The following is a 13,062-nucleotide window of genomic DNA, read 5'->3' as shown; positions in this document are numbered from 1 at the left end:
TCCTACACAGTCACACACATCCCACATATACGTACACACCTACACAATCTCACACCCACACACACACCTTCACAACACACACACACCTCACATATACGTACACACCCACACACCCTCACAACATCCCACATAAACTCACACACCACACATATACATACACACTCACACAGTCACATGCACACCCCACACATATATACACACATACCTCTCATACATAGTCATATACACACACACCACACATACACATACATTCACCTCCTACAGTCACACACACATCCCACATATACACACCTACGCACAATCACACACACACATCACACATATATGTACACACTCACACACCCTCACATCCCACATATACTCACACATACACACTCACACAGTCACATACACCCCACGCATATATATACACATACTTCCCACACATAGTCATACACACACACACTACACATATACTCACCTCCTACACACTACAGTCACACATACCCCACATATATGTACACACCTATGCACAATCACACACACACACCCCTTCACAACACACACATACACCTCACATATATATATTCACCCACACATAGTTACACACACACACCACACATATATGTACACACCCACACACCCTCACATCCCACATATACTCACACATACACACTCACACAGTCACACACACCCCACGCATATATATACACATACTTCCCACACATAGTCATACACACACACACACTACACATATACTCACCTCCTACACACTACAGTCACACACACCCCACATATACGTACACACCTACGCACAATCACACACACACACCCCTTCACAACACACACAGACACCTCAAACATATATATATTCAGCCACACATAGTCACACACACACACCCCACTCAAGCATTTCAGTCCCAAACACAAAACCCTCCCCAGTCGCACTGACCATCCAAACAGGGGTATGGAATCAACCAAACTAAACAGACAATTGTCATGGATTAAAAACTTTTCCTTAAAAGAGAAAGGCCCTGAACTGGGCAAAGATTGCCGAATGGGAAACACAAGAGGAATTTGAAAGTGTAAAGCAAAAAAAGTGAGTAAAAGGCACGTTGGAAGAGCCAGTCAAGTCCTAGAACTGTCTGGGCTTTGGTCTCTGAAGAATATTCCTCCAAGCTGGGATGACCCGGGCCTGTTGAAGGGGACGCCCTGACCTGTGGTGTGGGGGGTCTCCCCTTTTCTGAGGATGAAACCGTACTCCACAGTAGCCACCAGGGGGCGCCAGAAAACTCTGTTACACATTCAATCAGCAAATTTTTTTGAAGGGCATTTCTTTCAGCTTTGTTTTTCTATCAAAGGTCACAGTGAGCCCCGTTTCTGAGTCTTGGGCGTTTATACTGCAGTTCAACCAGTGGACAGTGGGAAGGAGGGGGAAGACTTCCACAAAAATATGCTCTGAACCACGCAATTTGGAGCAGTGATGAGAAACAACACACCCAGGAGAGGTGGATCCCAGCCAGCAGGAGGAAATGGAAATATCAAAACCCTCAGCTTCATCCTCCCCCGCTCCCTAGTCTGTTTCCTTTTCCCTTACATGTACATGTAAGCTAGCATCCTTAGACTCTCTGGTTTTTATCCCACCCGACCCAGGAGCCGGCTAAAGACCGGCCTGGTCACCTCTGGCCAACCAAGGCCAGAAACTAAGCACGTGGTGGCTGGTGCCCCCTGGTGGGAGAACTAGAGAACAGCACCCTCTACCGGACCAGAGGCCGGTGGACAACAGGTGAAACACAGGTGAAGTCCATTGAGGACCTCTGTCTCCTCCTCCCCGCCAGCCACTCCTGAAATGTGGGCACATCTCTCAGTTCTAATCCTGTCCTCAACAGAACCTGCCAAGCCCCAGGTATCAGCTGTAAAGGTGGCCCATGTTATTCACAACTTGTTTCCCCAAATATCCATCAGCGGACATTTCACAGGAATCATGGCTTCACCCGTGGTGGAACCAGAGAATCACGGATCGAAAAAGGCAAAGGAGGCAACTGGGAAAGGGACAGAGACAAGACACCACTGGACCCAGAGAAATGCCAAGAAGGTGACATCCGGCAGGTACAACTTCAGTCCTCTTCCCACCATTATGTCCGGTCCAAGCCTTCCGAGTTTTGTTTTCTCAAGCTCCTACTTAAGAACAATTTTGAGGTCGCCATGGAAACATAACATTTTGCAGTTGTTAGGAAAGCAAGACTCACAGATGAAAATAATTCAGCAAAGAAACCCCAGGGAGGCGTTCTAGCCGCCCTGTGTAAATGCAGCACAGTGTTCGGGTATTTGTCTACAGAATGGGTTGTATTTTTCAAACATTTACTTTCCTCAAATATTTATTTCCCTGAAATTGTGCTATCAGTAGGGAGGAACCCATAAAGACTTATTTTCTAGCATATAAACAGAAGCCTGAGCTGGTTAATAATTTGCTCCACGGGAGACCCACTCTGGAAATGACCGGTAATCGTTTCCTTTCAGCTAGGTTCACTTGAATTCTGACAGCTCTGCAGCCTTAGTTTCTCAACTTTCCCAGGCCTCAGTTTACCCATCTGTAAAACGGAGGCAACAGATCTACTTCACAGGGTCCCTGAAAGGATGAAATGAGCTAATGCCTAGGCTCAGGACCTCTGACTCTCGTAACTTTTCTGTAATGTTCGGTGGTGTTGTTCAGTCGCTCCGTTGTGTCCGACTCTTTTGCAACCCCATGGACTGTAGCCTGCCAGGCTCCTCTGCACATGGGACTTCCCAGGCAAGACTACTGGAGTGTGTTGCTAGCCAGCCACTCCTCTTTCAGGGGATCTTCCTGACCCAGGGACCAAGCCCACGTCTCCTGCATTGGCAGGCAGATTCTTTACCACTGAGTTGCCAGGGCTGCCTTGTCTGTACTGTGTGGATGTGTATTTTTGTTTGGAAAAAGTCTATAAAAGTTTTATGTTATCACGGGATCTCTGACTCAATGAAGTTTTCAGAGCTATTGCTCTAAAGTGAAGCATCTTTGTCAGGTTCCTGAGAACGCTCATCCAGACCAGTGACTTCTCAAGCTGTCAGGCTTTTATGGGGACAAGTGGTACAAGATAGATGTACGGGTTATATTGGAAACAGAACTATCCTGCCTTCAGAAAATAGATACGATTCTAAAGTTTCTACATTCTACCCCCTAAATATAAGTAAGCCAAATATGATTCCTTGTTTAAAGCCAAACATAATTTCTTTTGCTTAAAATTTCTATTAATAACATTCACAGCAGACACACCATCAGATTGACTAAAGGTGAAATTGTACCAGGTACAGCAAAAAAAAGTAAAATAAAGATACCCAAAGTATCCTTAACAGTAAGAATCCAGAGAATGAAGAAATGTCAAAGTGAAGGATTCTCGCACTTTCCAAGGTTCCCAAGTCTCCAGAGGTAGAAGAGGTGTACAATCAGGAGAAGGGACAGAGAGTGGTTTATCATCTGTCATTCCTGATATAAATCTGCTAGGACATTGTATCATGTTACTGCAGAAACTAAAGTGTAGACTGTACATGAAAAATGTGAGCCTGCCAAAGCCTGCGGGTGTCCTCAGAGCATTTGGGGGTACCACTGTTTCTGCACAGGATGCTAAATTGTTTGAAATGAAACCTTCAGACGTACTGCAGAGTGACCCAGGGCGGTGTAAGACCTACAAGAAAAGTTCAGTTATTAATGTCCTCTTGCCCCAAACTCCTTTCGCAAGTTACCTCCCCTTGTCCTACTCTCTGGCAAATGTCCTGCCCCTCATACTATCGATGAATATTCAGATTTTATACGTTTAGAAATGCTTTCCTCGGCCCCTGTCAATTTCCATGTAAATAATAAACAACAGTCACAGTGCCTGAACATAAGAAAGTGGTTGACTCAAATTTGTTGAGTGAGTGAGAATAGAGAAAAAGCCATCAAGGGTTAAACAGAAGGAAAGGATTTTTTAAATGGTGTTACAGCACGGGGAATTGCCGGCGGTCCAGTGGCTAGGACTGGGTGCTCTCGCTGCTGTGGGCCTGGGTTCAAGTTCTGGTCGGGGAACTAAGATGCCACAAGCGGCACATGGCCAAAAAAAAAAAAAAAAAAGGTATTACAAATCGGTGGGGAGAACAAGGATTATTTTTAAATACTAGTACTGGAGTAACTGGTTATCTATTCTGAAAAATATATATATTAGAGCCTTATCTTACACTAATAATTCTAAAAATTTCAGATGGAGTAAATGGTTTCTTATAAAGAGAAGGACTTCATGAAACAACTATAAGAAAAGAGTTATCTCATTTAAGGACAGGAAGAGCTTACTATAAACACAAAACAGAGGGGGTAAAACCCAAAGCAAAGCATGATAGGTTACTTTATATTAAAAAGTAACGTGAAAAAAAAAAAGTAACATGACTACTAAATGTAATATGCTCTGGAACAGGAAAAAAAAATATCAGGTTAAAAACTAAGGAAATCTAAAGAAAATATGGACTTTAGTTAATAACAATATATCAGTGATGGTTTCAGTAACTGTAACAAAAGTACCATAGTAATATAAGATGTTAATAATAAGGAAAACTGCTTGTGGAATCTATGGGGACTCTCGGCACATCTGCTGAAATTTTCTGTAAATCCAAAACTGTTCTAAAATAAAAAGCTAATGAACACAATACCTTCCCTTCAAAACAAAACAAAACAAAACAAAAACGGAGGACAGTGGTTAACAGGTTTGTTTAAGACAATGGCCAGGCATGTAGGTCTCTGGATTCAGGCTGCCTAGGCTTGAATCTCAATTCTGTCACTCCAACTGTGATAGCCGGCTGCTGCTAAGTCACTTCAGTCGTGTCTGACTCTGTGCGACCCCATAGATGGCAGCCCACCAGGCTCCCCTGTCCCTGGGATTCTCCAGGCAAGAGTACTGGAGTGCGGCGCCATTGCCTTCTCTAGTATGTGACACCCTAGACAAGTTAATTAACCTCTCTATCTATTTCCTTGGGCTTCCCAGCTGGCAGTAGTGGTAAAGAACCCTCCTACCAATGCAAGAGACATAAGACACAAGAGTTTGGTCCCTGGCACTGGGTTATTTGGCACTGGGACTTCCTTGATATCTCAGTTGGTAAAGAATCCACCTGCAATGTGGGAGACCTGGGTTTGATCCCCAGGAGAAGGGAAAGGCTCCCCACTCCAGTATTCTGGCCTAGAGAATTCCCTGGACTGTACAGGCCATGGGGTGGCAAAGAGTTGGACACGACTGAGCAACACTTTCACTGGGTTATTTTAAGAGGTTTGACAGAAAACAACAAAATTCTGTAAATCAATTATCCTTCAATTAAAAATTAATTAATTAAAAAAGATCACATTAGTGAACGTACATGCGAGACTAACATTTTCCAAAAACATAAGTGCTCAGTAAATGTTAGCTGGCTTCATAGTATAAAGAATTCTCACAAAAAATATAGAAAAATTAGTGCATGCGTGCATACTAAGTCACTCTAGTCATATCCAACTCTGTATAGCGCCATGGACTGTAGCCCGCCAGGCTCCTCTGTCCATGGGATTCTCCAGGCGAGAATACTGGAGTGGGTTGCCGTGCCCTCCTCCAGGGGATCTTCCCAAGCCAGGGATTGAACTCAGGTCTCTTCCTGCATTGCATGCAGATTCTTTACCATCTGAGCCACCAGGGAAGTCCTGAAAAATAAGTACCTCAGTACAAAACTGGCAAAGAGAAGTTAAGACATTAAGAAATTACAAATGGCTGATAAGGAATGACTCGGTGGTCCAGTGGTTAAGAGTCTTCCTTCCAATGCAGGGGATGAGGTTTCAACTCCTGGTCAGGGAACTAAGACGCCACATGTCTCTGGGCAACTGAGCCCGCGATCCACAACTACTGAGCCCATGAGCTCTGGAGCTTGTGCTCCAGAACAAAAGAAGCCCACACGCTACAACTAGACAGAAGCCCCTAAGCCTTTAAACTAGAGAAAGCCTGTGTGCTGCAGTAAAGACCCAGGGCAGCCAAAAAAGATGACTAATAAACATACAGGGGGAGAGTTCACGCTCACTGATAAAGAATTTAAAAAGTCAAACCAAGATTATAAATTTTTCCTCTTGCCAAACTGGCAAAGATGGAAAATGATAGTGCCTGGCATAGGAAAGGATGCTATTATACTGCCAAAGTGACAGTGGAAGAAAAGCTATGACCAACCTAGACAGCATATTAAAAAGCAGAGACATTATTCTGCCAACAAGGTCTGTCTAGTCAAAGCTATGGTTTTCCCAGTAGTCATGTATGGATGTGAGAGTTGGGCTATAAAGAAAGCTGAGCGCCGAAGAATTGATGCTCTTGAACTGTGGTGTTGGAGAAGACGCTTGAGAGTCCCTTGGACTGCAAGGAGATCCAACCAGTCCATCCTAAAGGAGATCAGTTCTGAATATTCAGTGGAAGGACTGATGTTGAAGCTGAAACTCCAATACTTTGGCCACCTGATGCGAAGAACTGACTCATTGGAAAAGACCCTGGTGCTGGGAAAGATTGAAGATGGGAGAAGGGGACAATAGAGGATGAGACGGTTGGATGGCATCACCAACTCAGTGGACATGAGTTTGAGTAAATTCCAGGAGTTGGTGATGGACAGGGAGGCGTGGCGTGCTGCAGTCCACGGGGTTGGAAAGAGTTGGACTCGACTGAGCAACTGAACTGAACTGAAAGTGGCAGTGCTGGGAGGTGGGGGTATAATTTGGGATGACTTTTGGGGGAGTAATTTGACAATATACAGTAATACATAACTAAATATAGCCTTTAGAATATTTGCATTTTCACTCTATAATTAAACTTCTAGGAATGTGTTCTAAATTATTGATCAGAGATGCACAAATAATTATAAGAATATTTACTAACTGTGTTACTTAGATGAGCAAAAATGGCAAGCCTCACGCATAACTGGCAGGAATGTAAAATGGTAAAGTCCTTTGGAAAACAATTTGCTGGTTCCTCCAAAAGTAAAACATAGAGTTACTACATGCGTGTGAGCTCAGTCGTGTCCGGCTCTTTGTGACCCACGGACTGTAGCCCACCAGGCCCCTCTGTCCATGGGACTCTCCAGGCAAGGATACTGGAGTGGGTTGCCATTTTCTACTCCAGGGGATCTTTCTGACCCAGGTATCAAACCCGTGTCTCTTGTGTCTCCTGCATTCGCCAGCAGATTCTTCACCACCGCATCACCTGGGAAGCCCCAGAGTTATCAGGTGACCCAGCAATGCTACTCCTCAGCAAACACCCAAAAAGAACTGAAATCAGGTACTCAATCAGATACTTGCACATCAGTGTGCGTATCGGCACCATTTACAACTGCCAAAAGGTGGAAGCAACCCAAGTGTCCATCAAGAGATGAACAGATAAACAGAATGTGGTCTCTACATACACAGGAATATTACTGAGCCAGGCAAAGGAATGAAACTCTGAAACATGCTACAACATGAGTGAACCTTCAGGACATGATTCTAAGTTAACGAAGCCAGCCATAAAAGGACAAATATTCGATGATTCCACTTATATGAGGAACAGGTAAACAGAGACATAAAGTAGAATAGAGGTCACTGGCGGCTGGGGGACGGAAGTAAGGGGAGTGATTGTTTACTGGATGCAGAGCTTCTCTTTGGGATGATGACGAAGTGTGAACGGATGCTTGTGACGGTGACACAACATGGCGAATGGACTTAACTGAACACAAAAAGGATTAAAATGGTGAATTTTATCTTACATATACTTTACCACAATAGAAATTGCAAAAAAAAAAAAAGGACTCAGAGGGAGTTTCAGAACATGGACCTCCATGGCATGTTCCACGGCCATTCAGGATGCTACCGATTCATCTCCTGACCTGGGGTTAACAAATTCACACAGCCTGCAGCACACCCTGGCTACCAGCCAACAAAGATATTAAATAACCCGCTTCGCTAGCCCAGGACTCCAGCAGCTGTGCCCATCCCCCGCCTTCTCTTGATTTTTGACACAAAATATGAATCAGCCGGGAGAAGCTGTGGAGTGGAAGTAAGGGTGGGGAACCGCTGACGCTAAAAGAGAGAAGCAATTGAGCAAAACCAGACCAGAACCTCTTTGGAGTCTCAATCCTTGAGAGAGTATCTCTCTTACCTTTTAATGATTTGCAAAAAGGGATTTTTCTTCCCTTAGTAACTCTTATTTAGTATATCAGCTACCCTCACTGTCTAGAAGTTGTGCTATCTAAACTCAACATACACACACAAATAATTTCCATGTCCTGAAATGCAAACCATTTCCTGGGGGGGTTGACTTCACCAGAGAGACAGGCAGCCAACATCCTCTAAAAATTATATATTTCCACCATGTACCAGTCCCTCCTACAAGCTAAGTACTTCTTTTAACATTTATTCATAGAGCAGGTTTTTCTGGGTCTTTTCCACAAACTTGTTCTAAGTCTCTCTCTTAACTGTACAGTAAAACAGTTTAGATGGATGTTTGAAAATTTTCTACAGCAATCGGGGACCTAAATGTTTTCAATGACAGTAAAAATTGTGGGGTGAACAACACTGAATTTGAAAGCCGTGGGTTGCAAGTACGTTGCTTCCTAAGATTACTTGTTTTGAATCCTGTTTGCTTGTGTCTAAAACTTCAAAGCCAACACCTCTTCATGTCAGGACTTGTGTTCATCAAAAGGCTCTATCTTTTGTTGTTGCTATCTCTGTTGTTGTTGCTATCTCTGCAGTTCATGAGACCTTTATAGAACCTGCATGTAATTCACGTGATCAGAAAACCCCAAGGCAAAAACACTGCAGTTCTCAGAAACTCCTGACTTTGCCAATGATCTAATCCATTAGAACATATTCCAAATGCAAACTAAGATTGGCCTAGAAATTTAACTGAAAGCGTTGACAAGTGCATTATGGTTCATTCCTCATGGACAAACTCAACAAGCCCTAGATGAGTTAGTTATACACCATAGTCCTAAAGGAAAAATAGGTTCTGCTTTATGTCATTGTCCAAACCTCGCCACAAATTATTTACTGCTGTTAGAAAACCCATCTTGGCCCCATTGCCAAAAATAGTTCAACTCAGGAGTCAGTGTTTTCAAACATTTCACCAAACTACCACATCCCCAAACAGAGGGCCATTCTCAGGACAGAGCTTCTTTCTGCAAAATGGAAATTAATTGAGGAAAAAGTTAACTCAAAAGAGCCAGTCTTGGTTCTTCAAGAGGCCTCGCTGAATGAGCATGCAAGTCAACCTTCCCTTTAGAAGAGTCATGTGTGTGTCATTTCAGTTGTGTCCAACTCTTTGCAACCCTACAAACTGTAGCCCTCCAGGCTCCTCTGTCCACAGGATTCTCCAGGCAAGAAGACTGGAGTGGGCTGCCATGCCCTCCTCCAGGGGATCTTCTTGTCCCAGAAGTCAAACCCACATCTCTGGCATTGGCAGGCAGTTTTTTACCACTAGAGACACCTAGAAGGGCCCCAGCACAGACTCAGCCTTACTCAAAATACACATCCCACAGAAGCGAGCGTAGCGCCTGGTTTATAGGTACATACACATGGGAATGTATTAATAACTCAGGTAAGCAAGCATGCCTGGGTACCAACCCTGCACTAATAATACACACTAGTTCATAAGGTAGGTATGATTACTATTGCCATTTTAAAGATGCGGACATCTGCCCAACTGAAGAGTTAAGTGATTCCTTTCCAAAGCTTCCTGAACTAAGCTACTGCTGGACTTCCAGCCCAGGTCTGCCTGATCCACAGCTTCTGCTCTTAATCACTATCTGTGCAGCCTCCTTGAATAACTGAAATGACATTTCCCTGTAGCTTTTACCAAAGCCGACTCATTTGCTTCCTCCGGTTTGGGTAAGGTAGACATTCCTGCAAGCCTATAAGCTATAATCTTCCATAATAATCAGTCTTATCTTAAAATCAGAACTTTCTCTTCATACATGTCCCTACTTGTTTACATTTCTTTTCAAAAGTAATTTTATTTATTGACTGCACCTCATGGCATGCGGGATCTTAGTTCATCGACCAGGGATTGAACCCTTGCCCCCTACACTGGCAGTGTGGAGTTTTAACCACTGGACCATCAGGGAAGTCCCCCATATGTGTTGATATTTCACAGTAGAACTCTGTTAAGACAGATTTATCTGGTTAAATTTCATACTTGATTAAATTTTTCTGCAATATAAATTGTGAGCATTCTGAAACATACTTTTCTCCCTCAAAAGACAAATGCCAGTGTTCATGCATCACTTGTGAGATTTTCATGTATTTTTATGTTTTTTTAAAAAGGAACAATAGATTTTAAAAATGCAACGGCCCGAGTAGGGGAACTTCCTTGAGGTCAGTATTATCCATAGCTGCCATGTGTCCGGCAGGAAATCTGTAGCCAGTGACATTAACAATGACCGTGGAGACACTTGTGGCTGTACATCCGAATGAGGCAGGATAAAAAGCATGCGTTTCGCTTTTCATGTATATCACAGGCATCAAAGTGCGTATTTCTCATCTTTCACCTGGTCTGTGCCAAGTGGTTTATAGGGCTGACTCATTAAGCCTGCACACTCTGATGAGGCCGAAACTCTCAACACAGCCCACATGTGTTTATGTCCTTCTTAATGCCCTCACTGCAGCAGGGTAGGGCATTCCTGGGTGGTATTCCTAGGTTTAGACCAAGGATGGCTTTAATGATTATTTTTAGGCAAGCTTTGGTAAATATATAAGGCATGTGCAGAATCTCCTTGGAGAAAGAGAGACCTTCTATCTATTGCAAAAGCACAGGATAATCTGACAATCGAAAATCAAATCCTCACCCTGACAGCTGAATCCAGCACCAAAAACCCTGAGTTCATTTCTCCAGCATCCTATCAGAGAACGATTCAAATATTTACTTTTGAGTTACACCAGCCACATGCTCACCAAGATTAAATAGTCAACCGTCATCCTTGGCTAAAACAACTTACTGCTCAGAGATAAAACCTATTAGCTTGCTCTTCATATAAATACACGATCTTACGTCATCCTCAGAGCAGCCTGTGAACTGGACGTTGTCTTCATTCCCATTTTACATACAAGGAAGCAGTCTCAGAGAGGTTAAGGACCAGATAAAAGCGCTCCAGATACTAAGGAGCAGAGCCTAGAATTCAACCCCGGGCAATCTGCCTCTAAAACTGTGAACATCATCTCTGTATTACACTGCCTCTTCTGTTTGCTTGTTTATTGAATATTTATTTATTTGGCTGCACTGTGTCTTCGTTGTGGCACAGGGATTCAGTAGCCGGGGTTCAGTAGGTGCACTGCAGGGGCTTAGCTGCCCCATAACCCACCATACCCCCTGCAAACTGCTCCTGCCACGGGAAAGCTTAGTTCCCAAACCAGGGATTGAACCCTCATCCCCTGCACTGGAAGAAGAAGTCTTAACCACTGGAACACCAGTGGCGTCCCTTACGTTTGCTTTTTATAAAGTTAAATCAACTTCGGCAATTTTTTTCTCATTAGGTATAAGCATTGCTAATTCAGATTTCTCCCTCATTTGGGAGGAATTAAAGGAAAAAGTGGGATGTGTTCTGCCTGCTGAGATAAAAGTTCGTTTCCTAAAATCAATCCCAACACTCCCGTGGGAAACGGCCGCAGCAGGACCTCTGGAGTCAGAATCTGGGTCCCCCACCTTGTAGCTCTGTGACCTTGAACAAGTCACTTCTCTTTGTATTGATATTTCAGCTTCCTCACCAATAAAATGAGGGCCACAAGAGAAACAAACTCAGTGTTCTTGGGGACTAACACGCAGAGTATTTAGAACAGGGTTTGGTACATTTTTAATCTACTCCATAATTCTCATCTATTCTTATGATTAATAAGATGCCTGGACTAAGTTTAGATTCGTGATCATATGTAAACCATCAGGAGGAACAACTAACATGTCTATCATCTGGATATTCTGGAAGTTACTTTGTCTTGAAAAGAGAATCCAAAGAGGCCCCTCCCATGGCCTAGGCTGTCTGTATGTGATGGCTAAGTGTATCTTTCTCCAACTAAACAGCTTTGGCATTGGCTGAATTAAAATAGAGTATGGATTCTTTGACATTACCTCCAAAACACACACACACACACACACACACACACACACTTTAAACATTTTTCATTAAACGCTTAAAGATGGTTTGGGTTCTCAGATAAATAGTTATCATCAACGTATCCTCTCTGCGATAAGACAGCAAGGCCATCTTTCAAACCCCAGCAACTTGCTCTAAATCACGTTCCTAAAAACGTCCCTTCGAAACTTGCATTTCAGTACTCGGTGTCCCCAGTTGTTGCTGTCCCAGAACAAAAGCCTAATTGCTGCCGCTACAATACAGTCCTTTCTCTGAGATCATCATGAAGCCCTCGGAGCAAACAAGAGGGAGTTCTTGCAAACAACGAGCACGGCGTCAAGTTCCTGGACCCTGAAGGCCAACACGAGCCGAGTTATCTTTGCGACTCGAGTCCCTTTCTAATCTCTTCCCCTGCAGCAACTGGCTCCGTCTCCAGGGTGTTTCTGAGCCCTTGAGGACACGTGTGTGTGTTCCTGCTTGGACAAGTCTGGAAAACTTCGGGGTCCTCTCATCCCCGCCCCCTCCCCTCTCCGGGCGCAGCAAGGACGGGCGCGGGTCAGCAACCCGCCTGGAGGCGATACTGTCCCCGTGGGGTCGTGGTCGTGCGTCCCCCGGGCCCCGCAAGGTGAGGCTCGGGGCGGGATGTCCCACCAGGCCCACCCCTGAGCCCCGCAGGCGCGCGCGGGAGTCCCCACTTTCCCAGCCCGGGTGGGACGGGCGCCGTGCGCTCCCATCCCGGGCCGGCAGGCAAAGCCCCGAACAGCGGCCCCGGGGGTCTGGGGGGCGGGAGTCGGGGTGCTGGGACTCACGCGGTCTCTCGGGGTCTCGGGGACCTCTCCGCGGTCGGCTCCCGGCCCCTCGGGCTCTGAGAGTGGGCGCCTCCCATGGCTCAGAGCGCGGGGCCCGGGCTGCGCCCGCCGGTGGTTGCTCCGCGGCGCGCCGGCCCGG

General features: G+C 44.8%; 1 protein-coding gene across 3 annotated transcripts in view; it reads right to left on the bottom strand.

Annotated features, from left to right (window-relative positions):
* Positions 1 to 13,062, bottom strand: part of TACC1 (transforming acidic coiled-coil containing protein 1) — a 94,158-nt gene extending 81,096 nt beyond the window's left edge. For 2 of the 3 annotated variants that reach the window (XM_061134599.1, XM_061134601.1), the window contains exon 1: positions 12,924 to 13,056. In XM_061134599.1, coding sequence (XP_060990582.1) covers positions 12,924 to 13,000 — 77 coding nt within the window. In that variant the 5' untranslated portion in view covers positions 13,001 to 13,056. Of the gene's footprint in view, positions 1 to 12,923 lie in introns of all 3 variants that reach the window. The other variant, XM_061134602.1, reaches the window with a different exon arrangement.

This window comes from Dama dama, chromosome 32 (assembly GCF_033118175.1).
Source record: "Dama dama isolate Ldn47 chromosome 32, ASM3311817v1, whole genome shotgun sequence".
NCBI classification, from domain to species: Eukaryota; Metazoa; Chordata; class Mammalia; order Artiodactyla; family Cervidae; genus Dama; species Dama dama.
The sequence above is the reverse complement of the archived record's forward strand: the minus strand, read 5'-3'. Positions and strand labels throughout refer to the sequence as shown.